Here is a 13343-nt window from a genome sequence, read left to right on the forward strand (position 1 = left end):
AATTCCCTTTTCTTTACATCATCTCACTACTCCTGATTATACATGTCTTTTTGTATATAAAGTTCTCCCACAGTAAGAATTAGACTCTTTCAAAATACTCGCCACCAGAAATGTTACGCTTCACTCATCTCTAGCCCGCTCTATATATAGCTGTCTACTGCCTTCCTTGTGACTGTACCTTAAAATCTTCTATTCTTGTGCTTTTAAATGCCTTCCAGCTGTCGACAACTTTCTGCTAACACAGGGCTAAGCGGGCTAGAGGTAGCTGAGATACTGGAGCCACGTGTGAGCGGAGTAGTAAGTCCAGGGCACTGGAACTTCTGCTGCTGTTTATGAAAAAAGCCCTGCGGATGCCCCTGAAGAAGGGAAGCAGACACTGTGGGTTTTGCATGTTAAAGGTCCTATCCTCTCTAAATGCAGATTGAATCAGCAGTACTTGCTTGCCTCTAAAAAAATTGGAAAGTAAGAATCAGGTGGGTTTTTCCCCCCTTTTACTCCCAAATCACGGAGTCCTGTCTAATTTGAACCTCAGATAACACATGCTCTTTTAAAAATGCCATTCCTTGCTACCAAATGATCACACAAAGTCAGAAGCAGGGACAAATGGGGGAAAAAAAAAAGCTACAATCTCATCCTCTCTGCTTACATTAACTTTGTAGACATATAATCCAAACTCATCCTGCATAAATAAAAAATAAAGTATAATAATATGTAGTATTATTATATAAGCACAACAAAGCATAGCAAGTAATAAATCTGGGCACAAAATTTGAAAATAGAGTAGCAAGTTTTGCCACTTACCTAAAACATACTTGAAAGTTTTGGAATTGTCACAATTTCTCTCTTTAGAGAAAGAAACAGTTACACTTGTAATCTGTGAGCTGTGTTTGCCAAGCAGCAGACAAACATATTTTTTGGTAATTAACATGTCTAGAAAATTAATCACATCCTAATGTAACTCATTTTGCCTGCAGCTTCCCACTTTTATACAGTGCAAAAGAACACGCTTGACTTAAAAAAAAAAAAAAATTATAGCGGTGTCTTTGTTTTGAAGCACTTGTAGATACCTCTATTGGGAACTCTCCGTCTCTGCCCCCGCCCCTGCTTTTCTGCTAGGCCATCAGCTGTGAAAAATCTCCATTTACTAATCATCTCTTCTGACCCTGCTGTGTGCTGTAGGGGGAACAGGTGACTTTCACAATAAATTAAGCCCCCTCCAGTGTGCTTATTTCCTGTGAATTTTTTTTTTTGCCTTTGCTACTCTGAGGATGGCAAGTAGATGTTTTGACTTTTGAGGAGAAAGTGGCAAAAGTGGCAGTTTACTCTTTTCCACGTGAGTTAAGTGCAAGCTTTCCCAGTTTCTGAACAAAGAGCCTCTCCCTCTAAAGTGAAAGCTGATGATACATCTGCCCTCAAGCATATGTTTTCCAAGGCAAGATGACTAAATAGGGGGTTGTTTCTATCGCAGTTGTTATGTAGTAGCACTTACTCATTAAAAAAAAAAAAGTTCCCTTTCTTTCCTAGTGCAGATGATGTGTGTTGCATGCTTTATTACTAACACTCTGAATACGATGGATATAAAAGAATGGTAAATGACATGCAAGGTCTGCTTTAAGGCCAAAATGAGAAAGGTGAGGAGGTGGATGGTTGTTTTAGTTTCCTTTAGCCCGTACATTTAAATCTCAGCTGAGCTCATAGATCTCTCTTATTAAGGTGCTATGTGTGCCGAGTTTAAAAGCTTACTTTTGGTTTAAAACGGCCTTAGCTGTTCACCTTTCCTGCACCACACTTGTACAATCAGACTCGTGAGTATTTTCTTTTGTTGCCTGTTACACTGAGAAACAAATAGAGCCTTCCTGTTACATGATTCCTAACTAGAACTGAAGGAAAAAAATCACATGAAAACCTAACAAAGTCATTTCAAGTTTTATTTTGGCTTCTGTACAAGAAACCGAGAATTTGATGATGATTTTCTCAAAACAACAGTGTTGAGTGGTTTCCATAGCAAATTTTCCTTCTAAAATAACTTGGGTGGCTTGCCTATGCAACTAAGGTAATAGTTAATGAGAAAAATCACAACAGTTTGGCAGTTCTCATGAATTGGTCTTGGATGAAGGTCTTCATAAGCAATAGAGGCTGAGCAGGGCAGGCTTGAACAAAATTGGTGCTCAAGACAGCAACTATCATCTGTTACAGTATATGATTTTAGATTTGCACTCTGAAAAACACTTTATAAAAATGGCCTGAGTTTGGAGTCACAAGAAAAATAAATGAAAGCTGAAAGTTCTTAATATGTCTGAAAAAGTCAAGCCATCTTTCTGGAGATACACAAGGAGGAACTGCAGGTTCAACTGTCGTTGTCCACGTCTGAATATTGTGGCTGACAATTGCAGAACAAAAAAGTGTGACTAATGCAATGATTGCAAAGTACAACACATCATGGCTTAGTGTAATATGTCCTTTGCATTGTACAAGCACGTCTTTCAAAAACAAGCATATGGTGTTCTTTTGTAAAAAGGAGTTGGGCTACTCATATCTAAAGCAACACGGTGTCTTCCCTTTCAGGGATCCAGCATGCCACAGTACAAGCTGACATACTTCAATCTGCGAGGACGAGCAGAAATCAGCCGCTACCTGTTTGCCTATTCGGGCAAAAAGTATGAAGACCACAGGATAGAAGCAGCAGACTGGCCCAAAATCAAACCAAGTAAGTAGCACGGGATCTTATATCCAAAGCTCTGCTTGAAATGCTGTCAAAAAGCAAAGCAATTTGAAGAGGTACCTGTATGTTTCATGAGCAGAAATACATTTAATTCCGGGCTTTAATTAAGCTTATGGGAATTTTATTGTCTAGACAGCCAAAATGTCATTCCTGATGCTCTCACAGAAGTCAGGATCCAAATCTTCAGACAATCTAAAATGACTTACCTGCTGTCATCCAGCTGGGCTTTTACTCCTTGTCAATTCAGTTTAGCTTATGTCTGCCTAAAGCTAACCAAATGCGTGCTAATCTTCTCAGGTTCTTTGGAGGATTTGGTCTCAAAGGCCACACTGCAGCTTTCTAAAAACCCTGGTTTTAGAAAGCCAAATTGGAAATAAGTGTCAAGAAGGACACTCCTTTGCAACCAGAAAGGTCTTCAGAGAGGGAAAGTGATGAGAGAAAAAAAAAAAAGAAATCAGTTGATGTAGCGAAGAGAAAACAAAAGCATCAAAAGAGGTTCTAGAAAATGATTGTTCCTAAGAACAAGCCCTTCAGAGAGTATTCTGCAGGCTACTATACCTCATCCATTTCATGTTTTTCAGTAAAGTAACCTCTTCCCAGCTGTTAAAGCTATTTGTTATTTCTGTGCATTAAATTAGCCTTAGTTCAAATGAAACAGATCTTGAGTTTGGAGACTGAGGATATGAAATCAGAGATACCTGTGTCTTTATTTCATGGATTTGGTCCGTGTTTTGCTACACAGGCTATGACTTTTCACATCCAGAATGAAGAATAACGCCTTTAGTTTGGGGAAAAGGCACAACTAATGCACAAGGTGATTTCTATTAATCAAGCAACGTTTCTTGAGAGGCTTTTACACCATTTAACAAGCCCAGCCAGTGGGCTACCAAATTCTTGTAGGGTGCAGTTAAATTTGGTCTTTCCCACAACGTTCGACGTGACTTGAATGACAAATACTCAAGCACTGCTTCTCTCCAAGTGGCAGCGGAAGCCATCTGTGGTGCTCAGAAAACACTGGCTAACAACCCACAGAGAGGAGTGTAAATGAAGCAGTGGAAATGGGATATTTTCAGTTAGGGATGACTGACTTCGGAACCCTTTTCTTTGTAAGAGCTTAAGCCTGTTGACCATGTGGTTTAACTTGTTTCTTTCCCACTGCAATTCTCAGGGAAGCAGGGTAGAAACTAAAGGTGAGATTGAGAACTCAGATGAACTGAAGAACGCTCTGGGTAGGCCTTTTTCATACTTAACTACGCACATATTCACACATACACACACCCACTTATGTCCTGAAACAAAGTTCAGGGAATATTAGCAACGTATAATTCTATGTAGAGTTTTGCATACTGATTTGCATACATGATTTTTAAGTAAGACAAATTAAACAGACAAAGCATGAGTAGTGACTTAAAGGCTACAGAGGCATTAATATCCTAGGATGAGATGTTCTAACAGCAGATCTATCAGACAAGGTAAAGGCATTGAATCTCTCTTTGAATATTGATGATGTCCCAACGTCCGAGCCAGCGCAAGAAACAATGCAGGAAAATCCTTCCTAATGCTTTTCTTCAGTGCTCACATCATGAACCTCCCAGTGAAGCTTTATATGTAGGGTACTTGTTCACTACAGTGTATGCCCAGCTGCAACACCATTACTATCAAAACACCGGGAGCAGGGGCACCCTAGAAATCCTAAGCCATACAATTTGTAGCTGTACCTGCTGCATTAACGAATGTTGGTTAAGTCATTTAACCTTTGGATGCCTTTGTTTCTCCTTCTGTGATGTGAAAAGTTTGTTAGCAGGTTTACCAAGGGTTAATTAAGATTTTTCATTTTCTCTGCATAATGGCCTTTCGTAGCAGCCTCTACTATGACTGATCCCTAGATGAAATTCCAAAGCAGATAAGAAGTTTAGTAAAATGTGGGAGTTGCTGCTCTCAGATTTGTGAAATCATCTGTGCAAAATTTATGCTGGCCTAAGCGTTCTTTGAATTTCAGGCTTCTGTAGACAGTCAGTCAGTCAGTGGATGGGAACTGGAATGTATCGTGCTAATTGACCATGAAAATGTACACCTACAAAGAAATTGTTGGATGCATGTCTGAATGTGCTATTACATCTCATACCAGGATGCTAAACTTTTGCTTCTGGAAGGCTTCCTGAATGCTAGCTCAAGCACCAGTGTAATGGTGGCATTTGCCACCAGTGGCATCTGCGTTGCAGTTGCAGACAATATGCAAGTTAAGAGGTTCGTCATCTAGAACAAGAGTAAAGGTATCTTGTTGGTATGCATAACAATGTAACACTGCTAAGGAAATTGCCTGGAGATCAGCTAACTGATGACTACCTCCTCCTCCTCCTCCCTTGTGAAGCAATCGTTACTCATGGTATTTCCAGACAAAGTAATCTCCCACAGGCGAATCATTCAGCAAAACTCTGAATAAAAGGTAGCAACAGGGCTTTGCAGTAACCAGCCTTACACCGTACAACAAGACCAATAGCCACTGCCCCAGTCTGCCCTGAGGTACCTACACGCTGACTTTGTAGGCCATGACTTAACACAAGAAGTGGTTGCCTCCTAGCTAGGGACTAGGTCGTGCAGGGTTTGTGTGTCTTAACACTACAACAATATTGCATACAGCAGAGATGCGCCATTTGCCATAAGGAAAACAAACCACTTGCATTCTCTACCTACCTTGAATTTTCAAAATGTTCCTCAGCTCCCTCCGTGGAGGCAGGGATTGAAGAGGAAAAAGTACCAGTCCTCAGGAAAGCAGGTAACAGGATCCTTGCCAAAGAAGTTCAATTACTGCTGTGTTCAACAGTAAATATGAAATGAGGGGATCCATCCAACCCATTGCGCACACAAAGGCATAGTTCATTCTGCTGGGAGATCTTCTACACTACTGTCATTCATATTCTGTATTCAGATCTGTGTTACAAAGCTCAGGATTTCTTTTTTTCCCATTTTGCCTGGACTGGGTCTCCTTCAAGAAGAAAAGAAATGAAGTAGCAGACTCCAGTCAGTGTCATCCTGGTGAAAACCAAAGGGTAGTAAGTGTTTAGCAACGATAAGGGGAATTACAGCTGCATTTGATGTAACAGCAGCTAATGTAATAGCAATTTGGTACACCGCTTATTTTGCAACCCTCAAAAATCATTAAAATAGGTCTGATTGAACTAATTACATAATTATATATTGAAGTGGGATTAAGAAATACCAGACAAATTGCTACGCACACTTGCATACGCCATGTTTGCATTTACCCACTTGCCTATGAAAGATCTGAAACCAGTTTTGACTGCAGAGTCTGCAAGTACAACATAATGTCCCTCTTTTTAAAAACTTAAAGTAAGATGAAGTAAGATAAAGAAAAAAATACTTTGGGAAGAAGTTTGGACAAGGAGAGCACTTCATGTTTCCTGAGCTACTAAGGGAACACATCAAAGAATTCAAGTTTGTCTAAGAGCACAGGAGTCACGTCTCAGTACAGAGGATAGGTTTGCTTCACCAATTTTCACAAAATTAAAGTAAGGTTTTGCAACAACCTCCCAGCCAAACCATCATACCATATAAACCAGAAAATACTGTCATCATTCTGAAGAAAAGACTGATTTCTTACTTCTCCTGTAAAATTGATGTGAAAATAGAAAACGTGTGCATTAAGATTAATGGGCAGAAAGGCCATTTAAAGCACACTTGCAGCTGCTGCAAGTTTAATTTTGACCTGGACTGAAGGGTGTGATGAGTTTTGTTGTTTGTTTTGGCATTTTTCACGTGGCTACCCCTCAGCAAGCTGTCGTCTTAATGGTCCTTCGGGCAAATAAGTAACTGCCTGTTCCTAGAAATAGTCTTACTTGATTTTGTTTACACCTAAGTGGTGCTTTTTTTGTACAAGGGTGAGGCATATTATAACATAAAACCCTATGTCATTTGGCTTATACACTCTGAAGTTAAAATTTCTGTATCTCAACAGTTCTTTTTTTCCCTTCTATCACTAATCAGATCATTTTAGGTAAATTTTTGAGTTGCTGATTTCAGGCAAGGATTGTAGTTTATAATAGTTTTATACTATAAACAAGCTTAAGCAAGCTAATATCTAAGTATTAGTGTTGACTAGCTTTAGCACAGAATTTTAAAACCCAGACAAATATCAAGTGGCAGCTTCATGTGACCCTTCACTCTATGTAAGTCAATAATTATTTAAATAAGTAAACAAATTCACATTTTATGTTTCCTTTTGGACAAACTTTGACTTGACAATGCCACCATTTAAACCGTAGTCAATTCAAGGTCTATACACTATGACATAATAGACTCATTCAAGACCTGTATTGCCACATAATAGGCTCCTCACAAAAAGTGTCATCGAACTGACATAAGTCATGATATAGCAGAAAATCCACTGTAATGGTGCACAAAGTTACCACCCCCTTGAGATATTAAGCTAGCACACAGTAACAGCTTTTGTTCTGTGGCTCACTCAGGGAATTTGAAGCAATGGCAATTACACAGACTTTATCATCATAGCAAAGGATGCTTTCATTGCACTGACAGCTGTAAATGTCCGGTAAACTGTTTAGGAGAGATGGAATGGTGCTTGAAAGGTCCTTAGGAAACTTGACAGACTAGTTATTGCACTGAAAATACTTCCAAGATAATAGATAAATCTTGAGAGGCACCTGACAGCAGACAAGAATTCCTCAAGGGAGCAGTTGTTCTGTTTCCTGAGTGGCTTGCTGCTATATAGCTCTAGCTAAGATGTGTAAATAGCTGCCTTTGGGTAAAAAGTAGGGCTTAGCAATCACTTCCAAGGAGAATATGAGTTGTAATAGCTACAGTGCTAAAGCTGGGTTGAGGTTAGATCAGAGCACCATCCTGGTCATCCCTTTCTAGAAGATATGGATTCTGGATGCCTCCAGCTCCAGGCCAATCACTTCCCAGGGGCCTTGCTCCTCTGCCAGCTTTACAAAAAATGCATCTTTCATATACTTCTTATTGGAAGATGCAAGTATCTCATATATTTGTCTCTCATAATCCAATTTAAATATGAATGGAACAGCAAAGCAGTTACAGTTAGTTTTCAAGGCAAAGGAGAACTTATTTTGACAGACATATTGTAGTAAGAAGCATGGCTGTGACATTTTGCTCCATCTTTGATGCCATAGTTAGGCAGCTGGATTGGTCAGTCTAAGCTGCTTGATTGCAAAACCATTAATTATTCAGGTTTTGAGGAACAATCAAATGCTTAAACACAGCTGCTTAGCATCAAGGCCATGGACGAATTCAGTGCAGGCAGGAGGAAGCATGGGGAAGAGCAGGTCAGCTCGGGGGAAATAGGGGAACCTGAACTCATGTCTGGGAGCAAAGCTGAGGCAGGCCAGGATAAATGTGGGGAGGAAAGAACAGAGATGATGATGAGAAGAATAATGAAGAAGTTAAGATGAGTGGAAAAGGAAGGGAGAGCTAAGGGAAGGAGAAAATTAAAAACTGTATCTGCATAGGGGCTCCGCACTGGCTGGGGGAGAACAGCGGTGAGAAGCATAGCACTGCACTAAGCTCTGGTTTCTGCACACCAGCAGCCAACCACTAGCTGCCAGGCTTGGACAAAACTGTCTCAGCTCTGTATTGTGTTTCCCCTCCCTGTCCTTGACAGAGAAACAGGCCCATGTGAGCACCATCCACTGGGTCGTGCCCAGAAGGATGGGTGAGGAGCTCATGGTCAAATGGAAAGCTAATGAGAACCTATAGGCATGCCAGGTTGGGAATAGTTATCACAGCCCTTAGGGACTTCACGGGATGGAGACAATTTATACAGATGTCCTTGCTTTTAACACACATCAGGCCTCATCTCCCCTGCTTAGTATCCAGCAGAGACTATATAAACATCACAGTTCTAGTCACAAGAGCCAACCAAAATTCAAGTGTGTATAAAAAGGACTTCATCCAGCTCCTAAACACTGCACAGATACTTCAGTGAGTCCTTCCTAAAATGAGAAGAGAGACTGCAGGTCAGTCTAATGACTTACACTGACCCTCTGTCAAGGTTTTCTTCATGGGGAGTGTAAAGTCTGTGCAGATTTCATTCCAGCATGCAATGCTAAAAACAATGAATAACCAAGATAATAGGAAAAGCAAGAAAGTTCAGTTTAAAGAAGACTACAGTTATCCAAACAGCATGCTTTTTAAAAACCCTGTTCCTCTTTTCAGTGAGTTTTCAATCTAAATCTGGAAATCAACACAAGCATTCATAGCACCTTCTACTTCAGATGAGCAACAAAGCCATCAAACTAAAAGGGAAAGGTCATATATTTTGTGCATGCCTGAGGAATGACGCTGTTTGTACGGTGATGGCAACAGATTTTGCTCAAGTGGGAGTTGGAAACTTTGCAAGACAACATTGTTTTGAAAAACATGGAAAGGACATCCATATGGATGCACATGGGTACAAACTGACGTAAGTACGAAGCAGCCCCCTAATCGATCAAGGTTAAAGAAAAACTAGCAAAGTAACACGCACATCCTTCCAGTCTGCACTACTTTGGCTTAACTGTTCATTCATGATTGCTCTCTGATGCATGTTCTTTCATGATTTGCCCCCACAACCCTCTTTTTACCCAAATGAAATCCCTCTCACACTCCAGCTTCATGTGCCACCTCTTTCACTTCCTCATCTAATGTAGGAGCCTGGCAGGAACCGACCTACGTGCTTTGTCCATCTGGAGTCACACAAACCATGCCTTTCACCAAAAATGTGTAAAATTTAGCAGTTTTAATACAATGCTTATACACATGGCACATTCAGACATCCCCAGAGGTTCCTTGAACGTATGTTATCAACGAGCAGAGCAAGGCGAAAAGCACCACAGGAGGCTCAAAGCAAGCCACAGAAGCCCATATCCATGAGTCTAAAGGTAACACTGCTTAAATTCATGTACAGAGAGATGGTTTTCTGTTGTAGTTTGGAGCCCCTGAGTAAATGGCCTGGCTGTGGATTTTGCTGTGCTTCAAAAAATGGGCTATGGGCAAGGTGTCTAGAGGCCACATTGAGGTCATTTATCAAACCCTTACCTTGCCTCCCGCAATCAAACTGTGCCCATCCAGTGTGAAAGCTCTTTGCATCCTTCCTTAGGATGAACTGTGTGACACAAATCCACCCCCTTCTTCTCCACTCGGAAAAGTCAGTCTCCAGTTTTCACAGGGAACGTATTCCTGCCCAAACTTATATACACAATCAATGTCCTGGTTTTGCTATGAATTTATCAATATAGGAAATTGTTCTTTTAAGTTACAAGAGCAAAAAGATACTTCACTGCAGCTTTCTAAAAACTTCGTCCTTATTACATGAATTTTGGATAATAACGTTCCAAACGCGAAGATTTTTTTTTTTCCTAAACTTATCCAGACTGAAAATGCAACTTTATAAGCCATTATACCTTCTCCTCCAATACGGAGGAAATGTACTATAAATATTTTCTGCCCCTTGACAGTTCTTTGCTATTTTCTTCAGCTGTGAAGCAGCCTGGATATCTGCCATACTTTCTGGTGTGCAAGAATAGCATGCCCTGCACCCAAGAAGAAGTGACAGATTTTTACAATGGTCTGCAGAGCACAAGTGTGCTTTCTTCAAACCTCTCAGAATTGCACTCATTTACAGCATATTAACTCAACAAAATATGCTCAACATAATACTCAACAAAAGTGAGTGTATAATCATATACATACACTCCATGAGCAAGAAAAAAAAAAATCTATGTTTATATTAAAATCACAATTTTTTTCCCCTGTTCTCTATAAGAAAAAATCAAATGGCATTTTGAACACACAAGAAAAGAAGGAACTTCTCTTGTTTACCATCTGTTATGCTTTAAATAGTCCATTGTTTAGTAATGATGGCAATAGATATGCTGCCTCTTAGCAAAAAAACCCCAAGCCTCATTATAAATCAAAGCATAATGCCTTTTGGACATTTAAGGCTCGTGGCACAATGTGCAGTAAAATCCGCTCTCATTTATTAATTTTATACTTGCAGTAGGAATCATGCAAGTGTATGAATATTTTTATTGCACACAAAACAAAGCTGTATTTGTATATTTTTAATTGTAAACTCAGTTTCTTTTTCAGGAAACAATAAGCAGATCTTATGAAAATAGCTCAGCACTGAGGAGGAAGCACTTTGTAGGCATTACTCATGTTTTCAAGGAATGAATAGCAATTCCCCTGAATTCTGTGAAATGCTAGGGGGAAAAAAAAAGTGAATCCAGAAATGGCCAGATTCCTGAGAAACAGAACATGCGATATTACTACCACTCTGCCACCCAGCTGCCTTTCACACCTAATCCATGTTCCTCAACCGTCAGAAAGATGCCTCCCTCCTTTTGCTGTAATCAAGGGTTTCTTAAAAAATATATATATCTTCACAAACAAAGCGGCTGTCATTTTCCTTGTGGTGACCGATAAAGTGAAATGTCAGCCAAAGCTGTGGCTTTTAGACTTTCACCCATATGTAAACGCAGCAGAAAATGGTCTGTTCGGTTTCTAGATGAAGCAATTGTAGTTTCCCAACCTGAGCAGCGATCATCACAGTTATTGCCTCAGAGGCTGGCTTAGTCACGTTGGCCTAGCCAAAACTGCATCAGCCCAGTGGCACTCCTACCGGGGCCTCCGAAAAAGACCGGTTAACTCCTTCAGAGGCAGCGGTCATTGCTGCCGAGCTGGCTGCACTTTTGCTGTCAGGCATCGGTGTACAGCCTTGTGTGGTCTGGGTGCCTCTGAAGATGGCTGTAGGCTGACCACGCTGGTACGTCCAGTGGTCACGTGCGCTCTCATCCCCTCTACTTGCGCTTGCTTGAAAGATGTGCTGGTATCCTGCGTAAGCAAACATTTTATTTTACAGCTCTGTGGCTTTGGAGGCAGTGATGCTCAGGGCATTCTGCACCATTAATCCACAGCGCAGAACCAAGGCTCTTCTCATTTTCACAACCAGAGCACTTTTCGGTTTAGCATTTGGGGATGTATCTTTGCCTTTCTGAATTCTCAATGAAGCAATACATGGACTTGCCAGGACCTTGCTGCTCTCTGGATAATAAACATATGAAGCCTTCTGTGCAACAAGTCTGTTATTGTTTCAGTAAGAGTAGCAGTGCATGCTTTCCCCCTGGGGTACAGCAGCTAATGCTCTTTGAGCTCTCTTGCTTCTGCTAGTCATCAGCATCAAAATTTATACCGGCTTCACAGTGTGCTGAAATTGGGGGGGGCGGGGGGGGAAGGGTATCATGGTACTGTGTTCAGATGCAGGAAAAAAAAAATGCACCAATGAGTCCTGGATGTCTTGTGCAGCTGCCAAATTCATTTTGCAGATACAGATTCGACATCTAAGATCCCATGCCTAATGTGATTCACACACTGCATGCTAAACCACAGAGCCACGTGGCAGTGTTCATCATTGATGAAGTTGCCTTGATAAACAGGTCACGAATGCATGACGTTTGCATTATTTTCCCCTTTTCATTACGAACTAAAAAACCTCATGGAATAGAAGTGTCATTCCAGCTGTCCCATAAAGACAGTTCTCCTGGGTTTGAAAGCACCTTACATGTTTCCCATAGCCAATGTTCTCACTTTTCCAGTACCGCCCTTTTACATTGCATGACAGTCTTAAGATGGGCATATATCTTATTTACATAAAGTGTAATCCAGATGAAAATCGGGTACAAAGCATTTGGCTACGACCAGCACTTGCAATCACGTACCTGGAATTTATGAAATAGCATCTTTTGAAATGCAGAGATTTAAAGTTCCTCCAGCAAACAGTACGGGGTTCCCACGAACGGATTGTCACCGCCCTAAACATGACAGTTTTTCCCGGCTTAAGCTTTGCTCCAAGGTTCCAGCCCCATTTGATATCATGCCAGCGGCTTCTCCAAAACATGGCGAAACAGCAGTCCAAGTTTTCACATACATTATGCTACTAAATTAATAACTGAAAAATAAGATTGATTTCTTATCTCAAACTCTCTTAGAGATATCTATGATGCCTGCTTAGTTTGTCTTCCCCTATACTTGAAGTCTGGTGGCTTCTTCCCCATGACTGACTGAATTTTTTTTTGAATGCAAGCCAAGTCAAGTAAATTTGAGTATCTTCTCAATTACTCGCATTTGCGGTTCAGTATGAAAGCTATATTTGTCTCTTGGTGATGACTGTCAAGTGAAGCCTCTTGTCACAATATAAGTTCTGAAATACGGATACTTCTCTGAATCACTGCTTCTGAATTTAAAACAAGTGTAAATGAAAAAGCACCTTTGTAGTCTTTACCCAATCCCTTACTTCATACCCCAGCTGGATCCTGCACTACAAAATCTTTAGTAGCACTTTGCTTAACCTTGGCAGTCACTCTCTCAGGGAGGAAAAAGCAGGGAAGAGAAGGAAAAACCAAGATTCCACTGAAAAGTTTCCCTGCATAAAGAATTCAGGATATGTAGGAGCACATTCAGCCCTTACAGCACACAGCTAGGAAATAAGAAATGCAATACCTGGTTTCTACGCTACAGTTGCCTTCTTGCAGTGCGATCTGGTTATATCCTTAACCTTACTTTTTTTTTTTAGTCCATGCATTTCCCT

At 40.6% G+C, this 13343-nt stretch overlaps 1 protein-coding gene across 1 annotated transcript in view; it reads left to right on the forward strand.

The window, feature by feature from the left end:
* The first annotated feature begins 2571 nt into the window (after positions 1-2571).
* The window catches only part of HPGDS (hematopoietic prostaglandin D synthase), an 18142-nt gene continuing 7370 nt past the window's right edge, over positions 2572-13343 (forward strand). Inside the window, exon 1 of the mRNA XM_009583422.1 lies at positions 2572-2707. Within this exon, the coding sequence (XP_009581717.1) occupies positions 2575-2707 (133 nt within the window). The 5' untranslated portion in view covers positions 2572-2574. The remainder of the gene's footprint in view (positions 2708-13343) is intronic.

This window comes from Fulmarus glacialis, unplaced genomic scaffold, assembly GCF_000690835.1.
Source record: "Fulmarus glacialis isolate BGI_N327 unplaced genomic scaffold, ASM69083v1 scaffold33388, whole genome shotgun sequence".
Classification (NCBI taxonomy): Eukaryota; Metazoa; Chordata; class Aves; order Procellariiformes; family Procellariidae; genus Fulmarus; species Fulmarus glacialis.